Source organism: Sebastes umbrosus, chromosome 4 (genome assembly GCF_015220745.1).
Source record: "Sebastes umbrosus isolate fSebUmb1 chromosome 4, fSebUmb1.pri, whole genome shotgun sequence".
NCBI lineage: Eukaryota > Metazoa > Chordata > Actinopteri > Perciformes > Sebastidae > Sebastes > Sebastes umbrosus.
Window position 1 is genome coordinate 19,042,593 of NC_051272.1, and position 20,157 is coordinate 19,062,749.

Consider the following 20,157-nt stretch of genomic DNA (forward strand, 5'->3'; position numbering starts at 1 on the left):
GAGTGTTCCTATTGGCTGTGCTCCGGCTGGTGGGTGGTGCTTGGTATTTCCTCAACTGATCTCAACATGGCTGCCGGGTCACAAACTTTCTCATTTTAGAGCTAAACAGTACACTAAAATATGTTCCGGAAAACATTTGAGGAGAGAAATAGGCATTACAGTAATAGAATATTGATTCATAAGAGGACCCGGATGACGGTGAGGAAGAGGCAGGGGATGTCTACTGTCACACCTGTGTGGTGCGCTGCCTCCTGCTGTTGCACCTGCTGGAGGATCCCAATGATGAGCTGTATAGACATGTAATGTTCTTTGTGTCATGAAACTGTATAGAAAACATTTCTATGTCTTTTGTTTAATCACGTTTTCTTTGATTGTGAATAAGATAAATACACTGTATATAACAATGGTGTCCAGTCTCCTTTATCTCATTTAAAGCTTCGAGGCAAAAAGTTTTTGGCATCATTGGACAAAAATTCCATAATAACGTAGTGCAAGAACAAGTACGAGCAACAGGACGTTGACTGTCGTTGACTTAATGGCCACAGGTGTCACTGTTAACAAGCAATTTCTGATTATAAAGCCCCTTTAAAGGTTGTTTTCTCAAAATTAGTTTTTTCTCAGACTCTGAGCCAGAAATCTCCATTTCAGTAGCACTTACATCCACCAAACTCTCCAGTTTTATTCCGGTCTATAGTACTGAGGGGTTTGTTCATACACCATTCATAGCCAGATATACAGTATATATATATATATATATATATATATATAGATCGTTGACTCTAATATGTCAATAAAATGAAACAATAATTTTGAACCTGGCTTTATCTAATGTTCAGATTTATGTTCTGGAAATGTATGCAAATGAGCATATATTTGATATGATAATGCCTCATTTGTAAATTTAAACATACATTTTCAGAAAACTTGTAATACAAAAAATAGTTGCCTTAATGTAAGTACTCAACTGGGGAATTTTCATGGTGATATCTATTAGTTATTTTTTTACCCTATTGGGTGTCTCCCCTTAGACCTGCAGTAGGCAGTATATTTTTGGCATAATTGGGCAAAAATTCCATAATAACCTTTCAGCATATTGAAATTCAAGTGTTCTGAGAGAAAGCTAGACTTCTGCACCTCCTCATGGCTCTGTTTTCAGGCTTTAAATAGTCTAGCCCCTGACAGGAAACTTTTGCCAATCACAGGTCATTTCAGAGAGAGAGTGTTCCTATTGGCTGTGCTCCGGCTGGTGGGCGGTGCTTGGCATTTCCTCAACTGATCTCAATGGGTCACAAACATTCTCATTTTACAGCTAAACAGTACAAGATGTTTCTGAAAACATTTAAGGTAAGAAATAGGCATTACAGTAACAGAATATCGATTCATATTTGATCAGTGCTGCCTAGTTTGAGCGTTTGAGCGGAGTTTGCGAGTGATTGACAGCTGCTCAGAGACGGCAGCTGGATGGCAGACTCTAGATCAGCTCTGACAGCTTTAAAGCTACAGTGCGTAGAAATGGAGCAAATATGATTTAAAAGTTATTTTAAAAAAACGGTCATTATATCCTGACAGTAGTGCATGAGACAGGTAATCCGAATAAAATCATGTGCCTCTGTGTCCTCCAGTACTCCTAACGGCATCTGCAAGATCTCACAGACCGGAGGAAAACAACCAATCAGAGCCGAGCTGGAGCCTTGCCGTCTCTGAGCAGCTGTCAATCACTCGCGAACTCCGATCAAACGGTCAAACTAGGCAGCGCTGATCAAATATGAATCAATATTCTGTTACTGTAATGTCTATTTCTCTCCTCAAATGTTTTCAGAAACATCTTGTAGTGTACTGTTTAGCTGTAAAATGAGAAAGTTTGTGACCCGGCAGCCATGTTGAGATCAGTTGAGGAAATACCGAGGACCGCCCACCAGCTGGAGCACAGCCAATAGTAACGCTCTCTCTCTCTCTCTCTGAAATGACCTGTGATTGGTCAAAGTCTCCCGTCACGACCTAGATTTTCTAAAGCCTGAAAACAGAGCCATGAGGAGGAGCAGATGTCTAGTTTTCTCTCAGAACACTTGAATTACAATATGCTGAAAAGTTATTATGGAAATGTTTTGCCCAATGATGCCAAAAACATTCTGCCTGCTGCTGCAGGTTTAATCTCTTATCAGTTTGGTAACTTTCTTACGCAACACTGCCTCTGTGTGGTTGGCTGCGTACTGTACTTCTGGTTCCACATGTGTGTGAATAGCATGTCTCTCTTTTTTTATTCAGTGAAAAAAAAGACTATTATAATCCTCAGTTTATTCAATTTTAGTGAAAACAAATCTATAAATGTAGTTTAAACAGTGTGTGTGAGCGCAGCAGGTCAAAGTGAAAGGGCGGAATCAACAGATGTGGAGGGAGGAGAGAGGAGAGAGGAGAGAGGAGAGAGGAGATATGGAGAGGAGAGAGGAGAGGAGAGAGGAGAGAGGAGAGAGGAGAGATGAGAAATGAGAGATGGAGAGGAGAGAGGAGGGAGGAGGGAGGAGAGAGGAGAGAGGAGAGAGGAGAGAGGGGAGAGGAGAGGAGAGTAGAGAGGAGAGGAGAGATGGAGAGAGGAGAGTAGAGAGGAGAGAGGGGAGAGAAGAGGAGAGGAGAGATGGAGAGAGGAGAGGAGAGAGGAGAGGAGAGATGGAGAGATGAGAGATGAGAGATGGAGAGGAGAGAGGATGGAGGAGGGAGGAGAGAGGAGAGAGGAAGAGGAGGGAGGAGAGAGGAGAGTAGAGAGGAGAGAGGGGAGAGAGGAAAGAGGAGAGGAGAGATGGAGAGAGGAGAGGAGAGAGGAGAGGAGAGATGGAGAGGAGAGAGGTGAGAGGAGAGAGGAGAGGAGAGGAGAGGAGAGATGAGAGAGGAGAGGAGAGAGGAGAGAGGAGAGGAGAGATGAGATAGGAGAGGAGAGAGGAGAGAGGAGAGGAGAGAGGAGAGGAGAGAGGAGAGAGGAGAGGAGAGAGGAGAGGAGAGGAGAGGAGAGGGGAGAAGAAGAGAGGAGAGGAGAGAGGAGAAGAGAGGAGAGAGGAGAGGAGAGAGGAGGGGAGAGAGGAGAAGAGAGGAGAGAGGAGAGGAGAGAGGAGGGGAGAGAGGAGAGAGGAGGAGGATCAATGCTTTGTGCTGCTGCAGATGATGTGATTTATAGATGGTCGGAGCTCATCCTGAAATCCCCTTTTTATTCAGTTACATATAAGTGAAGGAGAGAGGTTTATGCAATTGTCAGTTGTTGCTGTTTAACAGATGAATAATTGAATTAGAGGAGAGGAGATGAGAGAGGGAGGAGCTGCTGACAGGTAGAGGAGTAGAGGAGCTGCGAGCTGGAACCGCCTCACCGGAGATCCTCATCTCAGATCAGACTGGAGCTCCACTGACCTGCACCGGCTACACATTTACACCTTTTTTTTTCCCTCCACCTCTATATTTCTCAAAGAATACGCTCCTAAAAAAACAAATCTTCTATTTCCTCGTGTTGCTGTTTTCTAATCGCCGCCCGGATCTTAAAGATGGCACCGCATGGATTAACATTGCGCAAGGCAGAAGCGGACTTATTGGACTGCTGTTGTGTGACTGTGGAACCAGCTCTGTCTGTCTGACTGAACACACCATTTTACTGCCTCATCTTTACCAGGACATCATCATCGACACGTTTTGTTTTCTGCTTTTAAAAGACAGATTATTTGGATTAAAATATCTTAACAATATGCTCATTAAAGCACCATTTGTTATAGTATAATAGAAATTGTGAAAGATAAATTTGGAAATGGAGCCTGGCATGGAGAAAGCTGCTCCTACCAGCAGCGCCAAGGAGGGGATCAAACAGATCGCAGGAAAGGCCCTCGGGAAGATTTACAAGTAAGAAATCCCACATTTCTGCACGTCTTTTTAATTATATCTGTTATGAGAAATAAAAAAATAGAACAAATCCAGATCACACATAAAACATGGCTTTAAATGTGCTTTTTTTTTTTTTTTTTCCTGAATTACATTGAAATGAAGAGGTAAATCTGCTCTTTATGAGATGAATCACGGACAGAATTAGAATCAGAATCAGAATTAGAATCAGAATCAGAATCAGAATGGTGTTTATTACCAGGTGTAAGAGGTATACACTAGGAATTTGCTTTGGTTTTGACAGGATGCTGAAAGCAGAGAGTCGTGTGGCTCGAATATTTAAGGATCAGATATTTCCCTGGAGGATGATCCCCTCCACCAGCTGCTGTGGGTGTTTTTTTTAATAATTAATGAAACAGAGCGAGTCGTGACACAAGGTCGGAGGATATCTATTACCTCATGTATCCATCTGTATTAATGCAAGATCGATGGACTTCATATCAATTGACTTCCTTTATTCTTTATACTGTCAGAAGAAACCTAATTGAAATGTAGTAAAAAGGGAAAGTGATACAATTTAAAAATCAGAGTAGCTGCATAGAGGAGCAGTGTTTTGTGTATAACATTGAATTATTTGTTAATGCTGATAATAAAAATGGCTTATAGTTGAATATGAGGCCGAACAAAAACGAATTTTTACACAAAAACGTATCTTTTTATAAAATACACCTATTGTAGATTAAATGGTGCAGACACAAATGTTCATCTATTTATTTTTTAGCTCCTTAAAATGTCTTTCAATAGTTGAACTTGATTCCAAAGCTGCAACACAGAAACGTGACTCAAAGCTATGCAAGGAAAAAAAAATTGTTGGTTTGATTTCAGCTGTATAGCAGGCCTGTTATTTCACTGGATGAGGCCTTCACATTGCAAAGCTTCGTTTTTTTTTTTTTAAATGAACCTTACATTTTGTCTTTGCACGAATTTGAAGTGAAAGCCAAAATTAAAATGCGCAACACATTTATGAGAGCCATAATTAAAAAATGAAGTGTAAACAACGATGCTGCTGATATTGCTGCAATGCGGTATATGAAGGTAATTCTTTCTCTCGTTATGTCTGTCTTTTAGATATATTTATATTTATTTCAGCAGGAAACGAAAAAAAAGGTAGATTGACTTTAACTAAAAAAGGGTTTTAAGGGAAATTAAAAAATAAAAGACATTATCAAGGCCTGTCGTTGAGGGAGCATAAAGAAAGGATGCAACATCTCTGTTCAAGGCTGGCGAAAAGTCATATTTGAGATGGTCCCTTTGGAATATCTCACAAATATTCTACATGCCAAAGTAGATCAGTTCCACAATATTTATAATAATATATCTGAATTATATTGGACCTGATCTCTCTTCCATTATCTCACAAGGAGTCTCTTGAGCATGAACTCATACATCCTGTGACTTCCCTGCACTATGGACTATTTCCTATATGACCTCCTATACACATTTCTTTTTTGATCTGAGCTGTACCAGTGTTTGCTGTTGTTTTTTTTGTTTTTTTAAAAAAGATGCAACATAATTCCCCTATAATAAAGAGCCTTAGAATAAATACATGAGTTTTTTTTGTGTGCAGAAAATCTCATATTTCCCACTGATAGTCGCTCCTTAAAATGCAGCTTTCTGATTTAATACATCCATGTATCGACATTAAATTTAACCTAAAATAAAAAAGAGTATATATGATGGTGTCCGCTGCAGGAGGCTGGAGAAGCGTCAGCAGCCAGGTGAGGCCATCGAGCTGACGGAGGATGGCAGACCGTCTGAGGGCCAGGAGAGGAAGACGCCGCTGTGTGACTGCACCTGCTTCGGAGCTCCGCGCAGATACATCATCGCCATGCTGAGCGGCCTCGGCTTCTGCATCTCCTTCGGCATCCGGTGTAACTTGGGTGTGGCCATCGTCAGCATGGTCAATAACAGCACGATCCATCGAGACGGCAAGATCATCATCACACAGGTAAACCCTTAAAACCCTGTGAAAGCCCCGCCCCTCACGAGCCCCCCACGAGCCCCCCCATGTGTTTAATAAGTGATGAGGGCCACACTCACACATCTGGAGAGCCTTATATATATATATATATATATATATATATATATATATATATATATATATATATATAAAATTTATATATATATATATAAAATGTATATATATATATAAAATATATATATATATATATATATATAAAATTTATATATATATATATATATAAATATATATATTTAAATATATATATTTAAATTGTATTTATTGAGATGTGCCTGTTTTAGTAAGAAGAAGCAAATACTTTATTTTTATTTGTAATTTTCTTAAAAAAAACATGATTATTATGTTGCTTTAATTACCCACTGTATGGTGTCACAGTAAAGGTGTAAAAGCATAAAATAAAATAGCTCTTTCTGATATCCACTGACAGTATTTCACACTTACAAAAGAAGCATTTTGATTACACCTTTTATAGATGCACAGATACTCAAGATTCAAGATTCAAGATTGAAGAGTTTTATTTGCCAATTGCACCTATAAGTACATTGGAATTCTGAGCAGTTTACATCGAGTCAGCTTTAAGAAAAGAAAAAAAGGTAGAAAAGGCACAAGGTAATTACAGTACAAAATAAGAATCACATTCAACTCAACACAATAAATAAATAAATTATTAAAATATATAACGCCCTCAGTGTAGTCAATAAATCAACTAAACTACCCTCTGCATAGGAACGATACCCCCAGAATACAAATATACAGTATATATGCTCCATGACCATGTTAAAAGAACTTGTAACTCTCAAAAACATTTAATAAAAGACATAATTAATATATTTCAGACAATTACACAGCGGAAGGCAGCATATTGCACAGCTCAGTGGCGGATTAAGGTGGTCGGGGGCCCCAGGGCTACTCTGTGTGTGGGGCCCCCTTCTCATCATGCCATGTGTAAAAGTGTGCTAGGAATATAACACAGCCCACAGGTACACACTCAGAGAGCACACACATTGAGACAGCCGTTACTCTATAAGCCTTGAAATATCTATAGCAATTTTGAGATTTTCTTTAGTAGATCTTGGTCCCGCGGTGTTCTTTCTATATTGCCGCTATTCTGTCCAGTAGCAGTGACGAATCAGCTGCTTAATTTTTTAAGATGTTTGTTATGGGCCAATAGGGGTAAAGGTTGTTCTTTTTGTCTCTGAAGTAAATTTAAATAATTAAAAATAATCTGGCCAATCCGGGGTCTTTGCAAAAATGGGGCCCCTATAGGATGCAGCCCAGGCCAGCCTGTTCATTAATCCACTTTAGCCAATACCGGACCGGATTTTATATACATTATATACTATAATTTTAATTCCTGTTTAAGTTTTGACCAATTTGCTGCTGCATTAAAAAGGTTTACACTTGTACTTCCCGTTGCTGGTGTACAATTTATTATTTTAATAATAAAAAATGTAATATGTTTAAATAATACAATTAAATAAATTGATATCTATATATTTATTGGTCACATTTTGTTTTACAAAGTTAGGAAAGCAATGTTTAAGTCAAGCCTGATGTTGCCTTATACACATAAAGGAATGATCCCAGTCACTTCCACACGCATCCCCCCTACCTTTAATGATTTCATCTTGTTACTCTTATTTAAAATGTTTGGAAAAGGAATTAAAATGTGTCTTTATTTTTTGTCTGAAAGAAAGCGTTATTCAACTGGGACCCAGAGACCGTAGGGATGATTCATGGCTCCTTCTTCTGGGGCTACATAGTCACTCAGATACCAGGAGGGTGGATCTGCTCAAGACTGGCTGCAAACAGGTAAATGATCATTTCTGTTAATACAACTACAGCGTGGGTGTGGAAATATATTTCTATTTTTAATTTATAATGTAAATGTAGGTGTAATATTTGGCTGTCGGTTTGGTGGTTTGAAGAAAGCAGCCTGACCTTACAGCAGATAAACTGGGGATTTGGCTGATGCCCACCGGGCGTGCCTCCTCATGTTAATGAGCTCCCATGGGACCACCGTGTCTAATCCTTTATGTTCAGAGGCATGGCAACCACACCAGCCAAAGCCCTGCTGCAGTGGGAAATAATGATTGTAGTATGATTCCAATCCTGCCTCTATAATCACATTATTTCACCTACAATTAGACAAAGGGAACAGAGCAACAAATATGTAGAAAACCAAATTATAACAACAAAACTGTAAAATCCCTATTAGAAAATCATGTAAATGTAACTAGTAGTGATGATGCTATAAAAAGCAACCAAAGTAGGATAAGGTTGCAGTGAAAGTCCTTGTACATCCATGTTTGTTAGATTTCTCATGAGGGAAATGGAGCCTAAATAAGATGCAACTCTTTGAAGAGCTTCATCATGCCAAGTCAGCTGAGCCCACTGAGGCCTTCTGCTGCAAACACACACCGCCTGGAAACTGAATAACTGCCTGTTGTGTGTGTGTGTGTGTGTTTGTGTGTGTGTGTTTGTGTGTGTGGCATCCAATTAGGATATCTTCCTTATCAGTGTTTATTCTTCCAGTGTAGTAAAGAATTACAACATTTTATGGATATTTTAGTACTTATCTGATGTTTTAATCTTGTTAAAGTGCTTGAATCAATACAGCTATCTCGTTTTGAGTGAGATGATCTTGTTTTGATAATATTCATGACATTTGATCCGCTGTTTATCCAGAGTTTTCGGTGCTGCCATCGTGCTGACATCCACCCTGAACATGTTCATTCCCTCTGCCGCCCGGACGCACTACGGATGTGTCATCTTTGTGAGGATATTACAAGGGCTGGTTGAGGTACGGATGCACGGTTTGCACATCAGATCCTGACCTTTAAAAAGACTCAAAAATGATGCCTCATTATCAGTCGTGAGCTAAACTCAACCCCTAATGAAACAGTCCTGACATTCTGTATTTGACCCAGAAATCCTCTTGTTCTCACTGGCTTTCTATTTGAATCTGCACTGGAAAATGAAGCCCATTATGGAGAGGATCCATTCATTATACTGTATACAATTATCAGATTAGTCCACACACAGAAAACAAGCCCCTGCAGGGCTTATGTATGTTGGTTTACCTGGCCAAAACAGCTCCATGTTCACATAGAAACACACAGAACAAAAGAGATAAAACCCACTTGATACGGGCGGCCCCCACAGCTCAACAGAAAAGAAAAGATTTCAGAGAGAGAGAGACGCTATTATTAGACTGAAGGTCATCCTCTTTTGTGATTTTGTTTTGCCGCATGCTGTCGTTTCAATAGCAGCTCATGACCATCGAGATGGCGAGCCGCCTGCGTCCAGCACCCATCGACTTATTACTGCAAATTAAACATTAGCATTTCAGGGTGTCTCCCACTGCAAGCCCCAGCAATTTGTGTCTATCAATAGTTGATTGTATGCCACTTAGTGTGTAATGAAGATTTAATGGGAGCAATTCAGTTTTGTTCTCATGAAGTGGTAGCCAGCCTGACTCACACCTATCCCATTAGTCTCTATTAGAAAGGTCAGCTGCAATGCACGTCAGTTTGTTTGCTATTAACTACAATTTGTCTTGTGTGTTTTTGGCAAATGAGAACAGACTACGTCAATCAGGCCGAATCAGTTAAATTATGTAAATTCTACTGACTGAAAGTGGAAAAATAGATTTAAAATGTGTTGATACCGGATGATTATTTGCCTCAGATTGAGAGAAAAAACATAATTAAGTTAATGGAAAATGATTCTTGTGTGTTCAGACTGTGACTGTAAATGTCATTTGTCACCGTGCAGGGAGTGACTTACCCAGCCTGCCACGGGATCTGGAGTAAATGGGCTCCACCGCTGGAGAGAAGTCGTCTGGCAACCATCTCCTTCTGTGGTACAAAATCTACACGCACAGTCACGTTTCTGTGATTTACTCATTTCGACTCTATCGTCATATTACTTCATACACTAAAATGTACAAAATATTGCTCCTGAAATGTGTGTTTGTCACTAAACACTGGGACAACAGAGCACTCTCAATAAGCAGCCGGATCAAATTCTGCCTGGTCATAATATTGTGTCCTGTTCAGGATCGTACGCTGGTGCAGTGATAGCGATGCCTCTGGCCGGGATCCTGGTCCAGTACACTGGGTGGCCCTCTGTCTTCTATGTGTATGGTGAGTGTTGCTGTAATGAGTTGATTTAATTTTAACACCTTAAAGGGAGACTATATGTCACTTTTAAAGAGGCTCTATTATGCTTTTGTGCTTTTTTCTCTTTCCTTTAGTGTGTTATATAGTTTTTTTGTGCATGTAAAAGGTCTGCAAAGTTACAAAGCCCAAAGTCCATGACAAAGGGAGTTACTCTCCCCCACAGAAACACTGCTCCTGAACTGCCTGAAATGCCTTGATTGAAGTACCGCCTTTTCTTCTGTAACGTGGTGATATCACCAAGTGACACATTTGTATAATACCTGCTTAGCGGCTAGTTTGGCACGCCCTCAAACAAAGCTAGTTAGAGCGGAGCTGGAGCGGAGTCCGAAGAGTTTGGTTCAGTTGACCAATCACAACGGAGTGGACCAGCTGACCAATCAAATCAGACTGGGCTTTTCGGGGGGAACAAACGCTTCAACAAATAAAGCATTTGTTGAACATTAACATGTTCTAGTAGAAACCCGAAATACAATTATGCACCTGAAAATAAGCATAATAGGTCCTCTTTAAAAGAAGAAACAACAAAAAGAGGTCTGTCTTACAAATGAAAAGTTGAGTTCACAAGCTATAAAATGCACCCTATGTCAAATCAATACATTCAGGAGTTTTACTGCTACAGCCGCACATGGTCTGGTATGACCAGTAGCTTATGGTGGCTAATGTTAGCAAACGTTAGACAGATATTGCTGTGTAACTGATAATACTGAGTCAGTTTTTGCAGCCACATGTGGTCACACATACTGTCAGTTACATCCTGTCTATCTTTAACATACAGTTTGACCCTTTTAATTCCTCTTAAGTATCATTAAAGTTAGAAAAAACATCTTATTCCTCGCTGACAGCATCACATACTATATGTCAGCTTGTTCCAGCTCATCATTGAAGCTGTTATATGATGTTTGTACTGAGTGTGTACACTGTGTTTGTTATGGCTGCACATATTTCTTCTATATAGGACTAGTTGTTATCCCTGAAGTTGCACACCTTAGTAGGGTGATCAAGTTCTATTCTTATTCTATCAAATGGAAATATTGTAGATTTTGCATAATTTTATACACATTTTCACAAAATTCAGACGTATTTGGTATCTTTGAAAAACTTTGGGATCTCCACTCGAATAATACAAAATAAAACGTCTGTGTGTCTGAGCAACGTTTGGCTGCACAGCAGGAGTTTGTAATGACTGAGGTGTTTGGTTCTGTGCTGATCTGTTCAGGATGCTTCGGGATATTATGGTACTTGTTCTGGGTCCTTGTGTCCTACGAGAGCCCAGCAGAGCACCCGACCATCACTGATGAGGAGCGCCGTTACATCGAGGAGAGCATTGGTGAAAGTGCCGCGCTGATAAGTGCAATGGAAGTGAGTTCTCAGTCTGTATCCATTGATAAGTAACACCAGGACACCGTGCTGTAGACATCCAGCTGATTCTCTGATTGTTTTAACAGAAATTCGGGACCCCCTGGAGGAAGTTCTTCACCTCCATGCCCGTCTATGCAATCATCGTGGCCAACTTCTGCAGGAGCTGGACCTTTTATCTGCTGCTCATCAGCCAGCCTGCATACTTTGAAGAAGTGTTTGGCTTTGAAATCAGCAAGGTAAGTAAATCCCTCTGGCGTCTTTCACATCATGTGATCTAATGTTCAGGATTACAAGATTTTCTCAGATATGAATTGCTCAAGTTCAGTGCAGTTCAATTTGTGTAAAATGCAAATGAATACTCATACTATGAATGATACTAATATGATCGGTCTTATTCTGCACTGAAAAGTATAACAATGCTGTTATTCATTCATTTTGTCTGAAATTCATTTATTCTTGAGCTCTAATCATTTTAATTTTAGATTTTGACAAAAGTGTTATTCCTGATATGGATTTAAATTAAAGCACCTAAAATCAATATTCTATATTTGTGAAAACAATGTGATAATGTGAAAGGGGTCACTCGTAGTGATGAAGCTACAGAGAATTATCACCAGAATATGCTGCTCCCCTCAGCTTTACGGAGCTTTATAGTGAGTTTCAGCTCATTAATACGCTGTTTGGACCAGAACTTTACTGTTTCGGTTCACTTTCACCGCTCTCCATTGTTTTCAGCCGCAGCAGGCAGCTGTTTTCAGAAAAAAAGCTCTGAAAACTTAATGTACACTACCTGCTCAACAGCTGGTAGCTGGTGAACATAGTGGAGCATTTCGCAGCAAATAGATAGATATTTCCCTCAGCAGTTGGTGGAGAACAAAAACAGAGCTAAAAGAGAATGATTCATCAAGTGGCCAGAAACCCAACTCCAAATAAACGATAATGTTGCTCTTTAACTGCTGGATGTGTAAATAAGCAACTGTTTACTATCAAGTTCATCATATCAACTTAAAAGGTGATGAAATGTCAATGTTGTGTTCAAAACTTCTACTGATCAAAAGGTTTAAAACTTGTTATTAGAATCAAACTAAAATTAATAGTTTGCATGAGCTTAGTTAGGAAACCTCCCAGCATGCACTGGGGTTGTCACAGTCTGGCACTGTGTCCAGACGCTCTCAGACTTTTTGTCGACTGGACCGAACTGTTTTCTGTGTTTTGGGTTTTCTGTGCTGTGTTTTTCCTCTACTGGGATGTGGAAAGAGGAGAGGTCATGCATCATCAACGCATCATTACGACGGAGTATTAGGGCCACATTGAGAGAAAAAAAATTGGAGATTTCGAGAATAGAGTCAGAATATTAAAGAAAAAAGTCGTAATTTAATGAGAATAAAATCATGCTATTTCTAGAAAAAAAAGTTGTAATATTATGAGAATAAAGTCATAACTTTACGAAAAAGTCATAATATTACGAGAATAAAGTCATAACTTTAGGAGAATAAAGTAATTTCTTCCTCCACAAAAGAGGCATTTTCTCCCAGACCTGTGTGGTTCTTTCTTCGGAATAAATGCAGTTTCTTGCACAATCTTTTCAAGGCCCTGATACTTATGATAATGTGGTGCTGATGTGCCAAAAGATTAAGTATTTTGTTATTTGTGAAACCTGTACTAAAGTATAACTTCACAAGATGCTCCACGTTCCTCATTTATTTCCCCTCTAAATGAACACGTAAAATTATACCTTTATAATATTATGACTTTATTCTCATAATACAACCACTTTTTTCTCTTAAACTTATGACTTTATTCTCATAATATTACAACTTTTTTTCTCGTAAACCTATAACTTTATTCTCGAAATCAAAGATTTATTTATTTTTTTTCAATGTGGCCCTAATACTCCGTTGTACGTCATATCTTTGGGGTTCAACACATGTGCAGTAAAATCTGGTCTGCACTCACCAAAATTGAGCCAATCACAATGCACAACAGCTGCTCCAATTACACTGCGCATGTGTTATACCCCATATCCAAAGACCAATCAGCTCCCTGCCTGTTCTCCTGCCTCATCACCTCATTCCCCTCACCTGAGCTTCTCCGCCCATCTCTCCACCTGCACGTCATCCTCTCGTCTGATTAGTTTGTATTTAAGTCTTGGTTTTCAGCTCAATCTTTGTTGGTTTCTTGGTTTTTGTTCTGTGATTATCAGTTTGCCTTTCCTGCACAAAACATGAGTAAAGACTCTTTTCTTTGAGTTCCTGTTGCCTGATGCAGACAGGGGCAACAGACTCTCGTTTGACGAGGAAATGTGGTTAGACTGTGAGGGTTAGTGATGAGTTAAGTCCATATGGCGAAGTGGCTGACCTTTTACAAGTTAAATAGTTTGCTTAACTCTCTTAAATGGTTTGCCTCAACTTCAAAAAAATACCCATTCTGTTTCAGTCAGATGAATGGATTTATGATGATACAACATGAAATATGTCATGGGAATCATTACCTAAATTTAACAAAGTTAAAATGATTTCATCGAGCCCTTTAACAAAACATTTAAAGCAGACATATCATGCTCATTTCCAGGTTTCATACTTGTATTTTGGGTTTCTACTAGAACATGTTCACATGCTTTAATGTTCAAAGAACACTTTATTTTCTCATACTGTCTGTCTGAATATACCTGTATCAATCCTCTGTCTGAAATGCTCCTTTTTAGCACCTGTCTCTTTAAGATCCCTCCTGAAAAAGCCCAGTTTGCTCTCATTGGCTTGTGAAAAAAATATGATGCACCTTTGTAAAGTCGTTCTCAAGCTGTGGGCGATATATTCTAATGAGCCTGCAAATCACATGTTTTCTGATCTAGGCAGTAAAAAACGGAAAGAAAGACATGCACATCCAGTGTCCGAGTGCTGGATCAAAGAAATACTGTATAGCAGATTTAAAACAGATAGATCAGCACACCAAATAGCTCCCGTTAGAAGGATTTCTATTGCTGTAACATTTCAAGCACCAGGCTCAACTTCAGAAGTCTGAAGAACAACAGAAAACCGACTGGGTTGTCTTATTCCACAGTTTGTGGGTCGGTTGGCACTCCAGATACCCAAATGTATGTGCACAAACACTGAAGTGAGTTTTTTATGATATGTCCCCTAGGAATAATCTTACTACTTTGGCATCATTTTCCACTTGGTTTAAGAAAATAGATTTGAACACACTGATTTTGAAACAAAGTGTGTTATAAACGGGGCAATTTTGCAATATTTGCTTTTGAAAGTGCTGTGGTTTATTGATACTTTTCTGATCGTGCTGTCCATGAGTGAATGTATCAGACAAAGATTCCAGTTAATCGTGAAATGTCCTCCCTGGAGAGTGTGAAGCATGAATCAAGCTGTTATAGTTCAGCTTCAGGATGCTGCTGTGATTGCTGCAGGTGAATTATTGCTCAGATGTGAAGCTGCAGTCAGAGGTTGAAAAGCACAGATTGGATCTGAGAGTAGAAGAAGAAGAATCACTTTTGTTTTGACAGTTTCTTTGTAGTTGTCACATTTTCTTCAGACAAGTGTTTGATGGTTTCTCAGGTTGGAATAGTGTCGGCGCTCCCTCACTTGGTCATGACCATCATCGTGCCCTTAGGAGGCCAGTTAGCCGACTACCTGCGGACTCACAACATCATGTCCACCACTATGGTCCGGAAAATCATGAACTGTGGAGGTGAGGCTTTGATAATCATCTCTCTGTCTGTTCCCATGACGTTATAGAAGTATTCCTCATTAGTTAACCCTCTTCTTCTTCTTGTTTTTAGGGTTTGGTATGGAGGCCACTTTCCTGTTAGTGGTTGGTTATTCTCACAGTAAGGGCGTGGCCATCTCTTTCTTAGTTCTGGCGGTGGGTTTTAGTGGATTTGCAATATCAGGTGAGTCTCAGAACAATGAGTTCTAGTTCAAAATCTTTTGTGTTATTAAAAAAAAACAGCACAGAACTGAGAATATTCACTCTTTGTGCTGCAGGTTTCAATGTCAACCATCTAGACATCGCTCCTCGCTATGCCAGCATCCTCATGGGTATATCCAACGGGGTGGGGACCCTGTCAGGGATGGTCTGCCCTCTAATAGTGGGAGCCATGACAAAGAACAAGGTGAGTCATTTCTACTCATACAGCGATGGGAATGTTGATGCAGATACAAACTTTTAAATCTTGAGTATTTCTCTATAATATGAAATATTCAAAACTAAATGTGCAACAAACAGCGGCCTTCTGGATGAAAACCCTGCGGTGTGGGAACCGTCCACCTCCCCTCCCGCCTGCCCCGTGTGTGTCTACTCGCTCTTTAAACTACGTCACCATACTCTCTATACGTTTACTGTTGCCGTGAATGGGTTCACATTGTAGTCAATGGAAAGCCCAGTGTGTCTCGGCGCTAAAGGGTGCCTTGTGCGGCGGTATCAAACGTGACAAAGTGTCGGGGTATTTCACTCCCTGGAATGAGAACGGGCTGGCTATCCACAAGCTAATGGTCAAGTGCGATTTTTATATAATGGGCGGGGTTAGCTAGTTGCTACAAATCACATTTGACTAGATAAATGTGAGGAACTGCCCCAAAATTCAAGATGAGTCTTTACAGTTTTACAGGAAGATATATATATATATATATTTTTTTTTTATATATAAAATAGCTTACATATATTTAGCATGTAATTAGATAAATGAACAATCAACACAGGGACACAGGATTAGATCTTGCCCAAATGTTTTTTTTCATTTCACTGTCTTTAACACTCAAAAGCTCAGCTTCATCAGGACTTAATTTCTATAAACAGAATCTGCATTCACATGTAGTGTATATAGGAAACAGGACAAGATTTTGGCATCGGAAGCATTCTGGTTTCAGTTTGTAATCCAAGTAGTATTGACCAATCACGTTCAAGCAGGCTTTGGTTGAATACAGTGGGCAACCTCCGGGTCTGAGGAAGTGAAGCCAATGCTGAAGTGCCTTAAACTTGCATTCTTTCTAATAGCCAGCAGGGTGCGACTCCTCTGGTTGCAAAAAGAAGTCAGATTGTATATAAGTCTATGAGGATATGAGCCTACTTCTCACTTGATTTATTACCTCAGTAAACATTGTAAACATGAGTTTATGGTCTCAATCACTAGTTTAAAGTCTTCTTCAATACAGCATGATGTTCATTTAGTAAATTATGATCCCATTTAGAGTCAAATAGACCATAAAGCAAGGTATGCTTTAGGGCGTGGCTACCTTGTGATTGACAGGTCGCTACCACGGCGTTGTCTGGTCTGGGAGTTGTCCGTGTTATCGACTTACAATTTTCACAGTGTGTTTTCAGTTCATGAAAGTCAATATTAACATTTTTGGTTGCCTGAAAATGTCTTATTCAGCGATCAGTTGTACTTAGCTCCACCCTCTCGTGTAATGTCTGTTTGCAAAAAAAGAAGATGGTGACGGCCAAAATGCCGAACTGGAGGCTTCAAAACAGCAGTCCACAAACCAATGGGTGACGTCACGGTGACTACGTCCAATTCTTATATACAGTCTATGGTTGAATGCCGGTAAACAGTCCGTGTGGAGAGCAAAAGAGGCAGAACGCATTGTCTGAAATGCAGTCTCCCATCGGCTATCATCTGACGATAATTTAGCTTTTTATTGGTTTAGAATTAGCTTGCAAACTGGCTACATGTGAAAAAATCGTTTCAGACGTAGACGTCGTCTCTACACTCCAACTTCAGTCTCGTATCTCAAGTTGGTAATCAAACTGTAAACAATCAGGAGCGCACAGAAAAGGAAGTCTTGGCCAGGATATCCACTGGCTACACCGGAACCCCAGAAATATAGTCCCTTGATCAGGAATGAGTGGGTGTAGTTTGATCATATTTGATTGATGTTGGCCTAGCAACATGAGTAATCAACCCCACAACTGTCAATAGATTGAATTCAACTGGTGCTAAATCCTGATTGGTACACAGAGATGCATGACATCACCTTTGTCCACTTCAAACCAGTGGGAAGAGCACAGACACAAACGCAAATACAGGAATCTTTCACGTGAAACCAAAGTTGTGGGAGCTTTGGCAGAACACTTAGGAACACATGGTAACATCATCAGGGCCTTAAAGACGTGACTCAGCCTGGCTGCAACTGTTTTCTGTCTCTAGACACGAGAAGAGTGGCAGTATGTCTTCCTCATTGCTTCCATGGTGCATTACGGGGGAGTGGTGTTTTATGGGATCTTTGCGTCTGGGGAGAAGCAGCCATGGGCCGACCCCGAAGAAACCAGCGATGAGAAGTGCGGCTTCATCGATGAGGACGAGCTGGCCGAAGAGACGGGTGACATCACGCAGGGTTACGGCGCGATGGGCGGTCCGGCTAAGAGCTATGGGGCCACCGCGCAGCTCAACGGAGGTTGGGTTCAGGACTGGGACAAGACGGAGGAGTATGTACAGGAACCGGCCGGAAAGATTTACTCTGAGCGCGGCTACTCTTAAAAACTCTCCATCACGGATTGCACAACATTATCTTAGATATTTAAATCCATTCTGTGTGTTAGAGTAAAACCGTTTCAAAAAGCCAATGTAAAGAAATAGTTAATTGCAATGCAGAACAATCCTCATTAGACTCTCACATGTCTCTCATCACATCTACTGTAGGGCTTCACTATAGAGAGAGCAAAGAGAACTGCAGGCCTATGTTGTACTTCTTCTAGGCACCCAAAACCTCATCAATCTACTTGAACAACATGAGCCAGATGACACTGCAGTTGACCATCATATAGGGTCTTTCTCTGAAATACCACTCTGATTGCACTGAAACTATATAAAAGTATTCTAAATCAAGATTCTGTTTCTCAAATGTGTTTTATGTACTGTATATATACCTGTATACTGTTTCTGTGAGACTATTGTGGATTTTGGGTCGTTGATCTGTGTTAACATTAATATAAAAGGCCATATTTTTCATGGACAGTAACCTTTTCAGGGAGATGTCTGCTTGCAAAAAAGGCCTCCTTCTTCCTGAGCGAGGCCTGTAATACACTATAAGACAAAAATAGCGTGAGTGAAGTTGAACCGTAGAGTTTTAGTGTGTGTTTGTTTGCATGAATTTGCTCAGATCAATGTTTCAGATGCAGCCGCCTCACACGTCATTGATAGTCCTCATTCGGCTCACTTGCTTTGTTCTCTTAGATATCTGCCATAATAAATAATTGAAATGAACTTTCATAATCAGGTGCCAGTCGTGATGTGAGACAAATCAAAAAAAAAAAGTTTTGAAGGCGACTGCTCAAAAGACATTGTTTATTGATGTTTGGTGTGCACTGCAATAAATTCTGTGTACCAGCCGCCACCCATCACGTTCTGTTCTGTAATGTAACACTGGCTTGCCGTATCTAACTGTAATTGTTTTGGAGTCATGTGATGCTCAACATTAAGGTGTGTGTTTTTAACAAATTACTAGTGTCTGGAGAATCCAGCTTTAGTGCTCATGATGCAGGACATGTTGCATTTTGACAGCGAGGAATGCAGTAATGTGTGTGAACAACCAGGTTGTTGTGATCTCTTTGGTGTTTCTCGGTTGTTCTCATTGTCACCAAAAAGTACTTTGTTGACACTTTGATATCGTCACGTTTGAGTGGACCACATGAGTTAATAATAGATGGCTCTTCCACCTGACTTTATTTGCTATTTGAACACTTTTTCTTCATTTTGCTGTATGAAACCTGCAAGGATGTTTAAAATATATGAATATTTAAGAATGTTTAAGATGACCAAAAGATGCTATTTACGGCTTTGTGCCTGAAGTTTATGTAAAACAGATAAATGTGATTTTATGGCTTCTAATATTGTGTTTAATGAAGAGGTATGTTGATGTCAAAAAGTGTTATAAAAAATACTCATATCATTTTATAAAAAAAAAAAAAAAAGTCATGCTTTTGTCATTCTTCTTCATCTTTTCATCTTGTGGGTCGATTAGGGGTGTAAGAAAATAACGAATATCGCAATATTATGTGTGTGATACTGTATTGATTCTCAAAAACACTATACATTTTTAATTAATAGTTTACATGCAATGATGACCTCAGTCAGTACTTTATTTCATTTGCAAAGAGATGCGCCCTCTCAGTGTATGAATAAATGTTTCAAACTTTTTTTAATAAGATTTTATACATATGGTGTTCTTTATACTATGACAGTTTTCCAAAGATTAGATTTTAAAAAATCCCAATATATTGCTTTGCTTACAGTATCGCAATATATCACGATATATTGAATCGTAACCCCTGTATCGTGATACGTATTGAATCTTCAGATCCTTGCCCATATTCAGTGTTGATGTGATGTACTGTAGTACATTCAGCTGTGTATCTGAAGGTTAGTGGTCCTCAGAGACTGGAGCCAGACTATCTAACCAGTTATCCACCTGCTCCAATCAGTGTGGTGCATCTCCAATTCTCCCCACGTTTCTCATTAGTAGATCAATGACCGAGGTCTCCGGAGTCCAGGGGAGAGTATTGGACTCTGTAGCTAGGTAATTGGTAAAAGGAAAACAGCAATGTTAATGCTATTACTGAAGTTTACATCCCCACAAAACCAGGATCATTGTCTGCCTTCCCAAAGAGTCCTGACTTTAATATGCAGTGTAGATGAAGATGTGTCATGTAGGTGCACAAACGTGTGATGAAACCTATTAAACCTCTCAGCAGCATCTCACACTTCTCTGAATT

The 20,157-nt window shown here is 39.7% G+C and overlaps 1 protein-coding gene across 2 annotated transcripts; it reads left to right on the forward strand.

The window, feature by feature from the left end:
- The first annotated feature begins 3,109 nt into the window (after nt 1–3,109).
- Nucleotides 3,110–19,358, forward strand: LOC119487365 (vesicular glutamate transporter 2.1-like). Of its 2 annotated transcripts, none has more exons than XM_037768197.1 (12): nt 3,110–3,873; nt 5,605–5,860; nt 7,587–7,705; nt 8,582–8,696; nt 9,671–9,758; nt 9,955–10,041; nt 11,294–11,436; nt 11,523–11,672; nt 15,003–15,135; nt 15,227–15,337; nt 15,432–15,559; nt 17,594–19,358. In XM_037768197.1, the coding sequence occupies exons 1-12, from the start codon at nt 3,782–3,784 to the stop codon at nt 17,921–17,923; spliced, it is 1,752 nt and encodes a 583-aa protein (XP_037624125.1). In that variant the 5' UTR covers nt 3,110–3,781; the 3' UTR covers nt 17,924–19,358. The 2 variants fall into 2 exon arrangements, with proteins under 2 accessions (XP_037624125.1, XP_037624126.1); XM_037768198.1 differs by lacking the exon at nt 3,110–3,873 and adding an exon at nt 4,140–4,239.
- The last annotated feature ends 799 nt before the right edge of the window (nt 19,359–20,157 follow it).

What these genes read in the sequence shown, in the direction of transcription:
- LOC119487365 (XM_037768197.1), top strand. Translation starts at nt 3,782, where the DNA reads ATGGAGCCTGGCATGGAGAAAGCTGCTCCTACCAGCAGCGCCAAGGAG. An exon ending in TATTACAAGGGCTGGTTGAG is followed by an intron (nt 8,697 to 9,670) that starts GTACGGATGCAC and finishes GTCACCGTGCAG; the next exon opens with GGAGTGACTTACCCAGCCTG. An exon ending in TAGTGGATTTGCAATATCAG is followed by an intron (nt 15,338 to 15,431) that starts GTGAGTCTCAGA and finishes TTTGTGCTGCAG; the next exon opens with GTTTCAATGTCAACCATCTA.